General features: G+C 39.5%; 1 protein-coding gene across 1 annotated transcript in view; it reads left to right on the top strand.

Moving 5' to 3' along the window:
- The window catches only part of Mybpc1 (myosin binding protein C1), a 72671-nt gene extending 59013 nt beyond the window's left edge, over window positions 1-13658 (top strand). The window contains exons 25-29 of the mRNA XM_048340563.1: window positions 297-436; window positions 4730-4889; window positions 5931-6067; window positions 8489-8675; window positions 13378-13658. Of these exons, the coding sequence (XP_048196520.1) occupies window positions 297-436; window positions 4730-4889; window positions 5931-6067; window positions 8489-8675; window positions 13378-13478 (725 nt within the window). The 3' untranslated portion in view covers window positions 13479-13658. The remainder of the gene's footprint in view (window positions 1-296; window positions 437-4729; window positions 4890-5930; window positions 6068-8488; window positions 8676-13377) is intronic.
- Window positions 13659-13963: the final 305 nt, after the last annotated feature.

Raw genomic sequence — 13963 nt, 5'->3', positions numbered from 1 at the left:
GGAAGGAAGGAGCAGAGTTAGAGGAAGCTTTGTTTCCAATCACTTTTATTATCATATTTCAGTAAATCTGCTGAAACTTGAGGCTCTCTTACTAAAGGGACACTTTGGTGGGGCCATACTCTTGAATCTAGGTCCTCATTCCCCTCTGGCTAAACCATTTTGGAATATGTTGGGAGGAATGTGAGGCTTCTGGGTGCTGGTGGCTCCAGTGTGGCTTCATCCATTCTAGAAGAATGGAATCCTCCTGTCACAGGGAGCAGAGTGACCCCATAGTGATGTCTTGAATTCTCCTCTAGACCGCCCAGGCCCACCCCAGGCTGTGACTATTGAAGATGTCTGGGGAGAGAATGTTGCTCTGACATGGACACCACCAAAGGATGATGGGAATGCCGCCATCACTGGGTACACGATCCAGAAGGCTGACAAGAAGAGCATGGTAAGGGGCAGAGTCATATCTCATCAGAGATAATGGGGCAGGGGTGAGGGCATGGATCTTCTATTTCCCATACATGTAAAATGTAGAAGACAGAATTCCTTCTCTTGCTTGATAATTATAAAGCAACTGCTGCAATTCTCACTCGAACTCCATTCATTCAGTGACTAGTCACTCTCAATTCTAAGATTTATACTTATATAATTATTTCTCTTTGTGAAATAAATATTGGATGGTGTGGATTTGTAGCTTCAAAAAAAAGGGCAACAGTGATGAAAGTTTCAAAAAGTCACAGCATGTGAAATGTTCTGAGGAAGAAAACTGCTCAGTGTGTTCAGGAAACATCTCGGGTAAGTATAAATTACTGTAACTTGTATCTTATAGACAGGGAAACTGAGACTCAAAAAAGATCAGTGACTTGGGGCTGGGGAGATAGCCTAGTGGCAAGAGTGCCTGCCTCGGATACACGAGGCCCTAGGTTCGATTCCCCAGCACCACATATACAGAAAAACGGCCAGAAGTGGCGCTGTGGCTCAAGTGGCGGAGTGCTAGCCTTGAGCAAAAAGAAGCCAGGGACAGTGCTCAGGCCCTGAGTCCAAGGCCCAGGACTGGCCAAAAAAAAAAAAAAAAGATCAGTGACTTGTTGGAAAAGCACCAGAATTTAAATGTCCAACTTTTGAATCAGAATCCATTCTGACTTACCTGTAAGTGAAGGAATGGTTAAAAGAATACTTTGATACACAATGGCCCAATGTCATCTTACGATATCATACTGCATGATACTGACAGAAACTCTTCACGCATCTTCACTTTTAGATCCGGAACTTGGGTCATGAAGTTACATTGGATCCACAGAAGGGCAAGGGTTGAAAAGGCAGTCTTGAGTAACAGGAAGGGATCCCAAGCTGTTTCTTTCTATAAACTATTTTAGCATGGCTTTCATTACCTAGGTATATATTACGGATCAAAATAAGATTTGGGCCCTCCACTAGTGGCTCATGCCTACAATCCTAGCTACTCAGGAGGCTGAGATCTGAAGATCGCCACTCAAAGCCAGCCTAGGCAGAAAAGTCTATGAGACTTTTATCTCCAATAAACTACTCAGAAATAGCCAGAAGTGGCACTATGAAAGGAAGAAAGAAAAGAAGGAAGGAAGGAAGGAAGGAAGGAAGGAAGGAAGGAAGGAAGGAAGGAAGGAAGGAAGGAAGGAAGGAAGGAAGGAAAGGAGGGAGGGAGGGAGAGAGGAAGGAGGGAGGGAAAGAAAAGAAAGAAAGAAAGAAAGAAAGAAAGAAAGAAAGAAAGAAAGAAAGAAAGAAAGAAGAAAGGAAGGAAGGAAGGAAGGAAGGAAGGAAGGAAGGAAGGAAGGAAGGAAAAAAGAAAGAAAGAGAGAGAGAAAGAAAGAAAAGAATTGCCATTTCAGTAACATCTTTATTCTAAATCTGGCCAGATGATAGCTAGAAAATGAGTGACCTTGCAAGGGAGGGAACTGACCATCTTGAACTCCCTTAGTGATGAGGTCTTAGTTGAACCTTGGGTCTGATACTGACAGAGGATGTGCGCACCCGTGTTTCTTCATGCAGCACACCCCTCCGCCACCCCCATCATTTGGCATCTTAGGTGTCTAGACAAGCCTTAATGAATCACAACATTTATGCCACTCCATGTGGCTGAGGCCTGCCTAGTGACCCCCTACACCCCTGGGTTTCTGGTGTATTTCATCACAGGCAGAGGTAGGAACCACATGTTCATTCTGCCAGTGCTCCTCCCAAGGATGCCAGCTCACTGTTGGCTCATCATGGGTGCAGATTCTGTTCCTCACTTAAATGCCCATAGCCATTTACCTCCCATCAGTGCCATTTCCATGACATGTACCTAAACATTGACTTTATGATTTGCTTCCTGTGTGTCGGGTACTGTTGCAGTTACTAAGTCACATGTGTACATGCATATATACATAGATCTCCTGCCCTCACAGGCCCTCACAGACAAGGCAAGAAGAGAGACATCGAACCGAATGGATAATACAATCATAAGTATATTAGAGTAACGGTCTACATAATGTGCTTTGGCAAGAAAGGAAGGGTAACTACATTCATCTGGTGTTCAAAATATCCAAAATTCATATTGGATGATGGCTCCCCCAAATTTCCCTTCAGAAGTATCTTCTGTGTTTGTAAATATATTTTCTCAATTATTAATACTAAATGTATGTGGTATCCTGCTTGGGCTGGCTTTGAACTGTCATCCTCAGAGTAGCTAAAATTACAAGTGGGAGCGCCATCAGCACCTGGCTATGATAGGGTTTTGTTACTTGAAAAATAAACTTTGAAACCACTGTAACTGTTGGTATGCTAAGGAAAGAAAGTGAAAAACAGTAGTGCAGCTTTAACTTATTATTTCATTTACTTATTCAGTACTCAACAAATATTTTGTGCCCCATATCTAACTAGGTTCCAGGCATTTGTAATAGGCACTGTAGATACAAAAAGTGAGAAGAGGGCTGGGGATATGGCCTAGTGGCAAGAGTGCTTGCCTCGTATACATCAGGCCCTGGGTTCAATTCCCCAGCACCACATATATAGAAAATGGCCAGAAGTGACACTGTGGCTCAAGTGGCAGAGTGCTAGCCTTGAGCAAAAAGAAGCCAGGGACAGTGCTCAGGCTGAGTCCAAGCCCCAGCACTGGCCAAAAAAAAAAAAAAGAAAAAGTGAGAAGAAAAGTCCGGCTTTAGACTATGGTGTGTCCATTCCTGTGAGGGGAGTGAAGCTAGAATGTAAACAAGTAAAATTAATATACTTAAATATGTATATGTTCTATAGAACTTAAGGTAGGACATGCAATGGAAAAGAAGCCACCAGGTTAAGATGGTAGCATGTGGCAGTCATGATATGACAATGGGAAAGAGGAAGGAAGCGGGTAATCTCTGGAAAAAAGAATTAAAAACCGGGGGCTGGGAATATGGCCTAGTGGTAAAGTGTTCGCCTCGTATACATGAAGCCCTGGGTTCGAGTCCTCAGCACCACATATATAGAAAAAAGCTGGAAGTGGCACTGTGGCTCAAGAGATAGAGTGCTAGTCTTGAGCAAAAAGAAGCCAGGGACAGTGCTCAGGCCCTGAGTCAACGCCCCAGGACTGGCAACAAAAACAAAAACAAAAAAGAATTAAAAAATGAATTTAAGTTTATAGTTTTAGGCAAATTTGTTGGACACTGTTAAGTTGGTTTTATGATTTAGCTTCATTTCTTCCTTATTTGCATAAGTTTGGCATGGTGGCTCACACTTGCAATCCTAGCTAATCAGGAGGCTGAGATCTGAGGATCACAGGTCACAAAGCCAGCGAAAGTCTGTGAGATTCTTATCACCAATTAACCAGAAAACCAGAAGTGGTGCTGTGGCCCAAAGTGATAGAGTGCTAGACTTGAGCAAAAAAGCTCAGGGAGCTGGGAATGTGGCTTAGCAGTAGAGTGCCTGCCTAGCACGCATGAAGCCCTGGGTTTGATTCTTCAGCACCACATAAAAAGAAAAAGTTGGAAGTGGTGCTGTAGCTCTAGTGGTAGAGTGCGAGCCTTGATCAAAAAGAAGCCAGGGACAGTGCTCAGGCCCTGAGTCCAAGCACCAGGACTAGCAAAATAAATTTAAAAATAAATAAATAAAATAGCTCAGGGACAGCACTGAGGCCTTCAGTTCAAGCCACATGACCAAAAAAAAAAAAAAAAAGTTTGGCATTAAAATACTACTTTGTTCTACAAAAGATGTATTGATAGGTAAGTGGATAGATAAGAGACACTTTATGATTATAAAGAAAGTATAATAATATTAAAGGATGACATCTAGAGCATATGAACCCAATGATAAATGAGTAAATTACATAGTTAAGTATAGGCCAATTGTAAAGCATAAAGCCAGTTAAATGTACATTGTGATTACTCTCTATATTACATTTCATGTTATTTCTTTTCCTTTTTTTTTTTTTTTTTTTTTTTTTTTTTTTGCCAGTCCTGGGCCTTGGACTCAAGGCCTGAGCACCGTCCCTGGCTTCTTCCCGCTCAAGGCTAGCACTCTGCCACCTGAGCCACAGCGCCCCTTCTGGCCGTTTTCCATATATGTGGTGCTGGGGAATCGAACCGAGAGCTTCATGTGTAGGAGGCAAGCACTCTTGCCACTAGGCCATATTCCCAGCCCTCTTATTTCTTTTCCTTAATGGACACTTCCTTCTTATTTATTCCAGTGAACAGGTGGGCAAGTTGTGAATTTTTAAGTATTGCCGTTGAAAGGTTTTCTTGTTTCTTTCTTTCAGGAATGGTTTACTGTCATTGAGCATTATCACAGAACCAATGCCACCATTACTGAGCTCGTCATAGGGAATGAATATTACTTCCGGGTCTTTGCAGAAAATATGTGTGGCCTCAGTGAGGATGCGACAATGACTAAAGAGAGTGCGGTGATCGCCAAGGATGGTGAGTCAGAGGGACTGGACTGGCCATTGAAAACGGATGGAAAGGACAGAGAGAGATGTGGAGAAAACGAGTAGGAAAATAGTCAACATCCATTGGCAAATAATGTGTCCAAGCAAAATGTTAGTCTTATAGGTCAAAATTTTCAAGGGAAATTTCATTATTATTGTACTTCAAAAATTACCTTCAAGGGGCTGGGGATATGGCCTAGTGGCAAGAGTGCTTGCCTCGTATGCATGAAGCTCTGGGTTCGATTCCCCAGCACCACATATATAGAAAATGGCCAGAAGTGGTGGTGTGGCTCAAGTTGGCCGAGTGCTAGCCTTGAGCAAAAAGAAGCCAGGGACAGTGCTCAGGCCCTGAGTTCAAGGCCCAGGACTGGCCAAAAAAAAAAAAATACCTTCAAGTAGTTGTACAAATGGGATTCCACTTCATCATGCCAGTTTATGAGTACAACACATCTTGATGAATGTCACTCCTTTTTATCATTCTTCCCCATCTCTCCTTATTATTGCATATTTACAAATAAAAGCTTTAATTCATTCTCATTTCTGGGCAAGTGGACCTGTGAGTGAGTGACAAATCCCACAGAGATGGGGAAATGCAGATAGTTCTTGGGTTTATGTCTCTTATTTGTATTCCTGAACATCTTCAGTGTTAGCCACATATATGGGATAGTCTCTATAAATTACAGAAAGCAAAAGCTAACTTACATCCTTATGACTTCATTTTTATTATAAATCACTCTCCTAATGCCCTTCCTTGTGATTTTATTTTTAACATTAGAACAAATTTCTGATCAAAATATTTCGAAAGACAAGCAAGTCCTCCCGGGATCTGTTTTGGTGTCCGTTCACCCTCCCTGCCTTCTGCCTCCAGGGTGACCAGCCACACACGCGTGTCCTTTAGAATGTATTCCATGTGGCATTCGCTCAGGTGTGCCTCACTTCAGGGAAGCGTCCATCACAAGTAAAGTATGCCATGAACGATACACCCCAGACCAATCTGTATTTCATCCACATTTTAATGTGTGTTGTTTTTAAGGTAAAATCTACAAAAATCCAGTGTATGACGACTTCGATTTCACAGAGGCACCCATGTTTACTCAGCCTTTGGTGAACACCTATGCGATAGCTGGTTATAATGCCACCCTGAACTGCAGTGTGAGAGGAAACCCAAAGGTACTGTACTTTTCTATCCCATTATGTCAATTTAAGAGGTGACCCTGAAGTACTTCTTTTTTTATTTGCTGTTTTATAATGCTAATAAAATGTCTGCATTTAATTATATAATCAATAATATAATTTTATAAGTAATAATATCAATGGGCTTTCTAATTGCTATTTGAGGTATGAGGAAAGTAGAGAGTAGTGATATTGGTGGATAATTATAATAACACTTTTCAAATGTAGTCATAGAACTATTTATGTTTCTTTACTAAGGGGTAGGGTCTAAGAAAAAGAAAAACACTTATTTTAACAGAATTGAGACGTGAGAAAATGGGAGCAATGTTGTTTCGTCTGAAAAATTAAGTGGCCCTCTTGATTCATCAAGAGTCCTGTAAATGATTAAATAACAATTACACTATAATGAAACACAGAATATAAATGTGCTTTGATAAGGGGTCAGAGGGTTAAGATGGGAGAGATTACATCTGGCTTGTTTCATATTGTCATTTAAAATAATGAATATGTCATATATAATAAATACATACATGTATATACATATACACATATACACATACCCATGCATTTGCAAATACATCCCTGGATGACACTGTGTTTTCCTATACCTATTTTGAATAGAAATAGGGAAGCTAAGGGGAGAAGCCACGTGAAGCACGGGAGGAAGATGCTCGCCAGCAGTGTTGGGAAGTCCTGTTAGTGCCTTCAAGTGGGAAGGATAAGCAAGCAGGTGGAAAGCTTTACCCACAGCTTAGGAAAAAGTTCAGATCTGTTTCTCTCAGTCTGGGAGTCCCATGAGGAAAGTACTTCATTTCACCCTGGGGAGCCAAAGCTTCAGAAAGGAATATCGCTGATTAAAGAGGGTAGTGAGGGAAAAGCAAAGGATTAAGGGATGGACCTCAAGAAATACCCCATTTGAAAGGTAAAAAGAACTGGACCCTGGTAGCTCACACCTGAAATGCTAGCTACTCAGGAGGCTGAGACCTGGAAGACAGGTTCACGGTCAGCCTAGGCAGAAAAGTTTAATAAGATTTATTAGTTAGCCAGTAAGAATGGAGACATAGCTCAAGTCAGTAGAGTGCCAGAGGGTGGAAGTGCTGAGTTTAAAAATCGTAGTACTGGGGCTGGGGATATAGCCTAGTGGCAAGAGTGCCTGCCTCGGATACACGAGGCCCTAGGTTCGATTCCCCAGCACCACATATACAGAAAACGGCCAGAAGCGGCGCTGTGGCTCAAGTGGCAGAGTGCTAGCCTTGAGCGGGAAGAAGCCAGGGACAGTGCTCAGGCCCTGAGTCCAAAGCCCAGGACTGGCCAAAAAAAAAAAAAAATCGTAGTACTAGCATACGCGTTAACTAATGAATTAATGAATAGTGTTGAAGCCTGGTGCTGGTGGCTCACGCCTGTAATCCCAGCTACTCAGGAGGCAGGATCACAGTTCCAAGTCAGCCCAAGCAAGAAAGTCTGAGAGCCTCGTCTCCTATTAACAGCCAGAAAACTGGAAATAGAGCTGAGGCTCAAAGTGGTAGACGATTCTCCTTGAGCAAAAGAGCTCAGGGACAGTGGCACCCAGGCTCCAGGTTGAAGCCCCACAACTGACGAGAGAGAGAGAGAGAGAGGAGGAAGAGGAAGAGGAGGAGGAGGAAGAGGAATATGTGAAGAAGACAGAAAAAGTGCCATCTCTAGGTTCTGAGAAAGGCAAAATAATACAAAAGGTAGAAGAGAGAATGTAGAGTGTGTGTGTGTGTGTGTGTGTGTGTGTGTGTGTTTAGAGAGAGAGAGTAGACAAAGGGAGTAGAGTCAGTGATTGCAAACAGATCAGGAGTCAAGAAGGGTGCTCTCCACCTGATGACAAATACAGATGTCAGGAGAAGGGGATGTGACAAACAGGTGTATACCTTTTGTACCGAATGAGAGACTAGCAGGAGAAAAAGGAGCCGAGAAAGTCAGATGGTCGTGACACCTTTTCACACTCTCTGAAAATCACTCAGCAACAGTTTCTGAGATAAGCTGGAAATTGGAAGTTGTTTTTTTCGTTTGAAAAACCGTTACCAAAGTAGTCTATATTGCAGGCGCACAGATGTGAGGATTTAATAGATTGCACTGGACAGTAGATCCTCTGAACTTGTTCACCTTCTCACTAGATGCTTAAAGCCATGTAGATGGAATTGTTGAAATGGACTCCATTTGGGAAGCCTGTACTAGAGCCTCCCTCTGCAACATGGCTACACAATGGCTCCTCTGCCTTCTTGCCAAGCACTAAGCCGAGTTTAATTTGAGGGAAACAGTTGCCTGATTTGCCATCCATTCTTCTTAGATGTGCTTTGCTTCTAAGCCGTGCTTTTAAGTTCTGTCTCCGGATTTGATGGGTGGATCACACAGACAGGTTTCTGATTTCATATTCTTCCATCTCAACTTCAGCCTAAAATAACCTGGATGAAAAACAAAGTGGCTATTGTGGATGACCCGAGGTACAGAATGTTCAGCAACCAGGGAGTCTGTACTCTGGAGATTCGCAAGCCGAGCCCCTATGACGGAGGAACTTACTGCTGCAAAGCCGTTAATGACCTTGGCACGGTGGAGATTGAATGCAAACTGGAAGTGAAAGGTATGCCACCCAAGCCTTACCTATGGACTAGTGTCATGGACAGTCATGCAAACTCTGAACTGTTTGCCAAAATGTTCCAATTGGGAAGGGGCTGATGGTAAGGTAGTGGGGGGGGGGGAGGGAGGGAAGAAATGTAGAGAGGGAAGGCAATATTTTGCATTCTGCTTTGACTCTGCTTTATTTGTTCAAGGCTACTTGATTATGTACATAGACTTGATTTTTTTCTACCTTTGCAATTCTCCTTAACGAAAGCAATAGTAATTTCAGTGAAATGTAGATAAAGTATAGAGCATGATGGGAATAAATAAAGTCAAAATATTATTTAGCCTTACTGATATATTCCAAAAAACCAAAATTGCAGTTAAGGAATTTGCATCATTTTTCTTACTAAGTTAACTGATTTGTAGACACTTTTTTTTTTACATTTGTATGGATTGGTTTGTTAATTTATTGAGTGGTATCATACCTATAAAATATAGCATACATACATATTACAAAGTTGACAACTAGAGAATTTCTACTTATAGGTATACATTTCATTTGAGAAATGTGGCAACCCATATAATCCAAGAAAACACATTGGATTTATGTAGGAAAAGTCTCAGCATAAACTGCCATCTTTTGTTGTTGTTGTTGTTGTTGTTGCTAGTCATGGGGCTTGAACTGAGGGCCTGAGCACTGTCTCTGAGCTCTTTTGCTCAAGGCTAGCACTCTACCACTTTGAGCCACAGCTTCACTCCTGGTTTTTTGGTGGTTAATTGGAGATAAGAATCTCATGAACTTTCCTGCCCAGGTTGTCTTTGAGCCACAATCCTCAGATAAGTGGCTAGAATTACAAGCAGGAGCCACCAGCACCCAGGATAAATTGCTTCCTTAATCAATTTTCATGTTAATTGACTCTGCTTTATTATGAACTTATTCTTGATTAAACCCTCCTTTAGGACATGGTGAGAACTCCTACAGAAAACCATCACTTTGAGATAATAGTGACATGATCCTAATGGCTTTTCTGTCATTTTAAACTATATTAAACTGTTAGTCTATGTTAATCATGGTCTTTTTCCTACCTCTTGACAATGAGGAAATTACCATCTCATAGTTGGAAAGAAGACTCGAGAAAAACCATAGTAAATATTTAGAGTATTTATTTTAAGTTTTCTAAATCTAAATTTAATGTAAATATGGCACAAGAAACTTCTTGAAGAAAGTAATATCCTTTTATAACTTTTCTTTTTTCTTAGGATTTCTATTGGTCCTCAGGCATATGGTGTAGTAGATACAGAATTGAGTAATAGGAAAAAGTTACTTATATCTCATAAAGAATATGATATTCTTAGGAAATTTCAACCCATACCTTTGGTTTAGTCCCTACAAATTTAAACTCTGTGGTCTTAAGCTTCTAATTAGCTCTAAATGATGAATAAGGTCATATTTGCACATCCGTTTTCAGATTTCATTGCCTCATTAGTTCCAAGGTATTACTGACACAAGTTTTAACAGCCCCTAAACAACAACTGAACCTACAATATACTCATGCTTTGAAAAGTACTAAAAGTTGTTAATGGCATAAAATGATACTTTTATATAAATGGTCTGATATTTAGGGCCTTTCATAAATGCAAATGATATTTTATATATATACATATATATAGCTATTACATTGTTTAACGATTATATAGTCAATTGCATGTTATTATTACATAGAGTTAATTGAATAGAATACTAGAGTAATAATAATATAGTATATTCTAATATATACAGTCACGGTAAATTATCAACTGTGCTTTGTTGACAAAAATTTTGGTCCTAAAAAGTAAAGCCAAGATTATTTAATATCACATTGGTATCTGGTAAAAGGTTTCTGATAAGAACTGTGTTAAAAGGTAAGAATGCCAACTGAGAATAAATAAATACTGGTACACATATTCTAATTCTGCAGTGATATATCAAGGAGTAAATACCCCTGGACAACCAGTCTTCCTGGAGGGGCAGCAACAGGTTTACAAAGCTCATATCCCACTGGATATTTCTATTTTCTGTTCCATTCCTCTTACATGAAACGCACTTTGCATGTAAAGCTTGACTTTCTCTTTGCTTTAATTGTATTTCTTAGCAGCTCATGGCATACACTGTTTATGCCATGAACAATGAAGGCCAAATTGTTCAAGGATATTAAGTAAAGCAGAAGGAATACATTTTGTTAGAAAATGAAATATAACACCACATGGCTCCCACCAATAAAGTAAAAAAAGCTACCTTGGAAGATAATCTCATTTTATATAGGACTATCAAAACCTGGGAAGAGATGACATTTAGTTCACTTTTTCATTTCCAAATGTAGAAAGATGGGTCTCTCCTGTAAGATAATTTACAAGAGCTTCCTTAGATTTGTAATGAAGTTCAGAAACTGACCATTTTCAATTGGTTAAATTGAAAAAAAAAAAGACAAGAAAATATTCTATGCATATTTGGCTGAGGGAGGAGAGAGAACAAATAAATATGCATCCTTTTCTACATTACATCAGTAGAACATCTATAACCTACATATTTGGTCCAAACATTTTGGACATTTTTATGGGACCCAATTTATTTGTTTATGAATATAAAAGGAAAGTTTAGGATTCTCTACATGTAGTAATAAACCAATCATATCATACAATTCTTCCCCATTGGGAAGAGACAATTAAGAGTTATTTTAGGGCTGAGTAAGCAAGTGATACAAACTCTAATGTAGATCTATACCTGAGTGGCAATATTAGGGTTCTGGATTTCCAGAGGTAGTCTCAGCTTTGAAGAGGAAAGAAATACGAGTCCTTCTCCAGTTTTGCAGGTTACACACAATAGTCACTTGGTAGCCTGAGTTTAAGGTTTCCGTTCACTTACACCAGCTGTATGCAATCAGTTCAGAACATGCTAGACTCAATAAGTACACTTGAAAATTTTGGCTTTTGGAATTCCAACATATATATATGAACACTAACGTTTTGTATATTGTCTCTGTTTTTCTTTTGTTGAAAAACATGATATATATATGTTGTAGGTTTTTTTTATAAGCTAATGGTTTGGAAGCTTTTATTATATTTATTCACCATACCATCAGATTTGCTTTGTCACTTATTCTGGCACAATGGTTGTGCATATTAATAAATTTTTTGTATTAATGACCCCTTTGAAGTGACTGGTTCCTCACCCTTCCTTTTATGTGCTCTTATTTTCACACACCTTTCACGTGACTAAGGATTAATGGAAACTCTTCATTATAATCGTGACAATAATTTCATCTCCAACAAGTACTGAACTTTGGTGCAGCATTTTATTAATGCTTACAACTTCTTTCTCTCTCTCTCTCTCTCTCTCCCTCCTCTCTTTTCCTTAGTTGTAGCACAGTAAGGATTTTTGAATGTATATTGTCATCTAAGGTAAGCTTTCATATGGTTTTGGCATATGAAGCTTATGACTGTCATAAGCCATACCAAACCTGCGGAGTATGGCATGATTTTCATTATGTGATACAATGAAAATAGTACCTCCCCCCAATCACTCACTTCTGTAGTTCATTTGTATTCCTGTGTCTTGATATTAACAGCTGTACTTGTTCATGGCAACCCCCTTGTGGACGAGAAGCACGTTGTTGAATGCAGTAGAGCATGAATCAAAGCATTTAATGTAGATGAGAATGAATGAAACCCAGTGCATTCTGAATTCTTTGCATCAAGGAATGGACATGTTCTTATAAGTGGCATCATTTCTACCATTATGTGACTTGAAGTTTTTTAAAAGGAGAATGACTTTCTCAAACTTGCATTATTAAAGAAGTTTTAGAAATGTTGGAAGAGCATGCTGTTTTTGTCTGGTCATGAATTAGCAAGTAGTTAAAATGCTTCAATAAAAGGACTGTGTAGTTTTGTGGGCTTATGGGTTCTCTCCTGAGTGACATAATTGTTTTTAAATATAATTCAGAAACTCTTAAGGTAGGTATGAAACATTGTTAGGTATGTCTCATACCTTCAGAAAGTATTAGACATGACTTAATATTTTATTTATTATTTTAAGACAGGATCTCCTATGTAGCCCAGGCTAGTTTTGAACTGTTGATTCTTGTGTCTCAGCCTCCTGAATGCTGGGATTACAGGCATACACCAACACTTCAGTCTTTCTATTTTTAACAAATGATTCCCAAGTTTTTGTACTTTTGACTGCTTGTAAATGGCCAAAGTTAAAGGGGATGCTTATTTTAACTTCTCCAATGTGCTTGAATCAGAACTTGTTGTGCATAATTAAAAACAACACTAGTAAGCTAGAAACAGATTTTCCCACTGACCCATTATATAATGTGCATTTATTGTGTGCCATTCAGTCAGAAACTCTTAATCATCTATAGAAGACACAGTCACACAAGCTCTGAGGAGCAATAAGTACTTCTACCATTTAGAAGTTTAAAGTAAGATTAAACAATTGTATAGGAAATGAATTGCTATGAGTCTTCTGGGAACTTGCTTTACCTTCAGATGTCAAGTGCTTTGAAACTCAAGTGAACTAAAACCAGGAAGAGATTTCTACATAAGAACAAATGAATCTTTGTAGCTAATAGGAATAGAATGAGTCACATTTCCAGGCAGCTAGTTCCATACAATTATTTCATCAATTTTTCATGTAGAGGATTTTGATTTTTTCCCCTCCTTTCCTTTTTTTTCCCCTCTAGGTGGGCTGTCCTTCTGCAGGCTCCTCTTGCAAGGTGTACCTCCAAACATAATTGATTCATATCTGCGAGACTTACAATCGAGCAATCCTGAGGAATACTGAGAGCTAGGCTCTGCCTCTCAAAACTCTGCTGCTTTGCAATCTGGTTGAAAACAAGAAAGTTGTTTTCTAGTTTCCAACCAGACACTGTGTGGTCATTTTCTTTCTTCCTAATGTTAAAGAGAAAAAAGAATAATCATGTTTGCACAGATTGCCTAAATAAAAAATTGCCAACAAATCTCATTTGTAGTCAGTGCTTGGGTTATTTTGGGTCTGTGTCTGATCACTGAATTTAACTGAAATAGAAGTGCAAACTAGAGAACATACAAAAGTAGTTGTTTTAGTTTATAATAAGTTGTAGATTATTTTTTTTCTCCAGAGCAAAAATCTAATAGGAACCTGTAATCCCAGCTACTCAGGAAGCTGAGATCTGAAGATCTTGGTTCAAAGCCTACCTAGGCAGCCACGTCTGTGAGACTCTTACCTCCAATAAACCACCAAAAAGCCCCAAGAGGAGCTATGACTCAACTGGTATAGTGTTAGCTTTG

Source organism: Perognathus longimembris, chromosome 1 (assembly GCF_023159225.1).
Source record: "Perognathus longimembris pacificus isolate PPM17 chromosome 1, ASM2315922v1, whole genome shotgun sequence".
NCBI lineage: Eukaryota > Metazoa > Chordata > Mammalia > Rodentia > Heteromyidae > Perognathus > Perognathus longimembris.
This window is presented reverse-complemented; position numbering and strand designations above follow the sequence as displayed.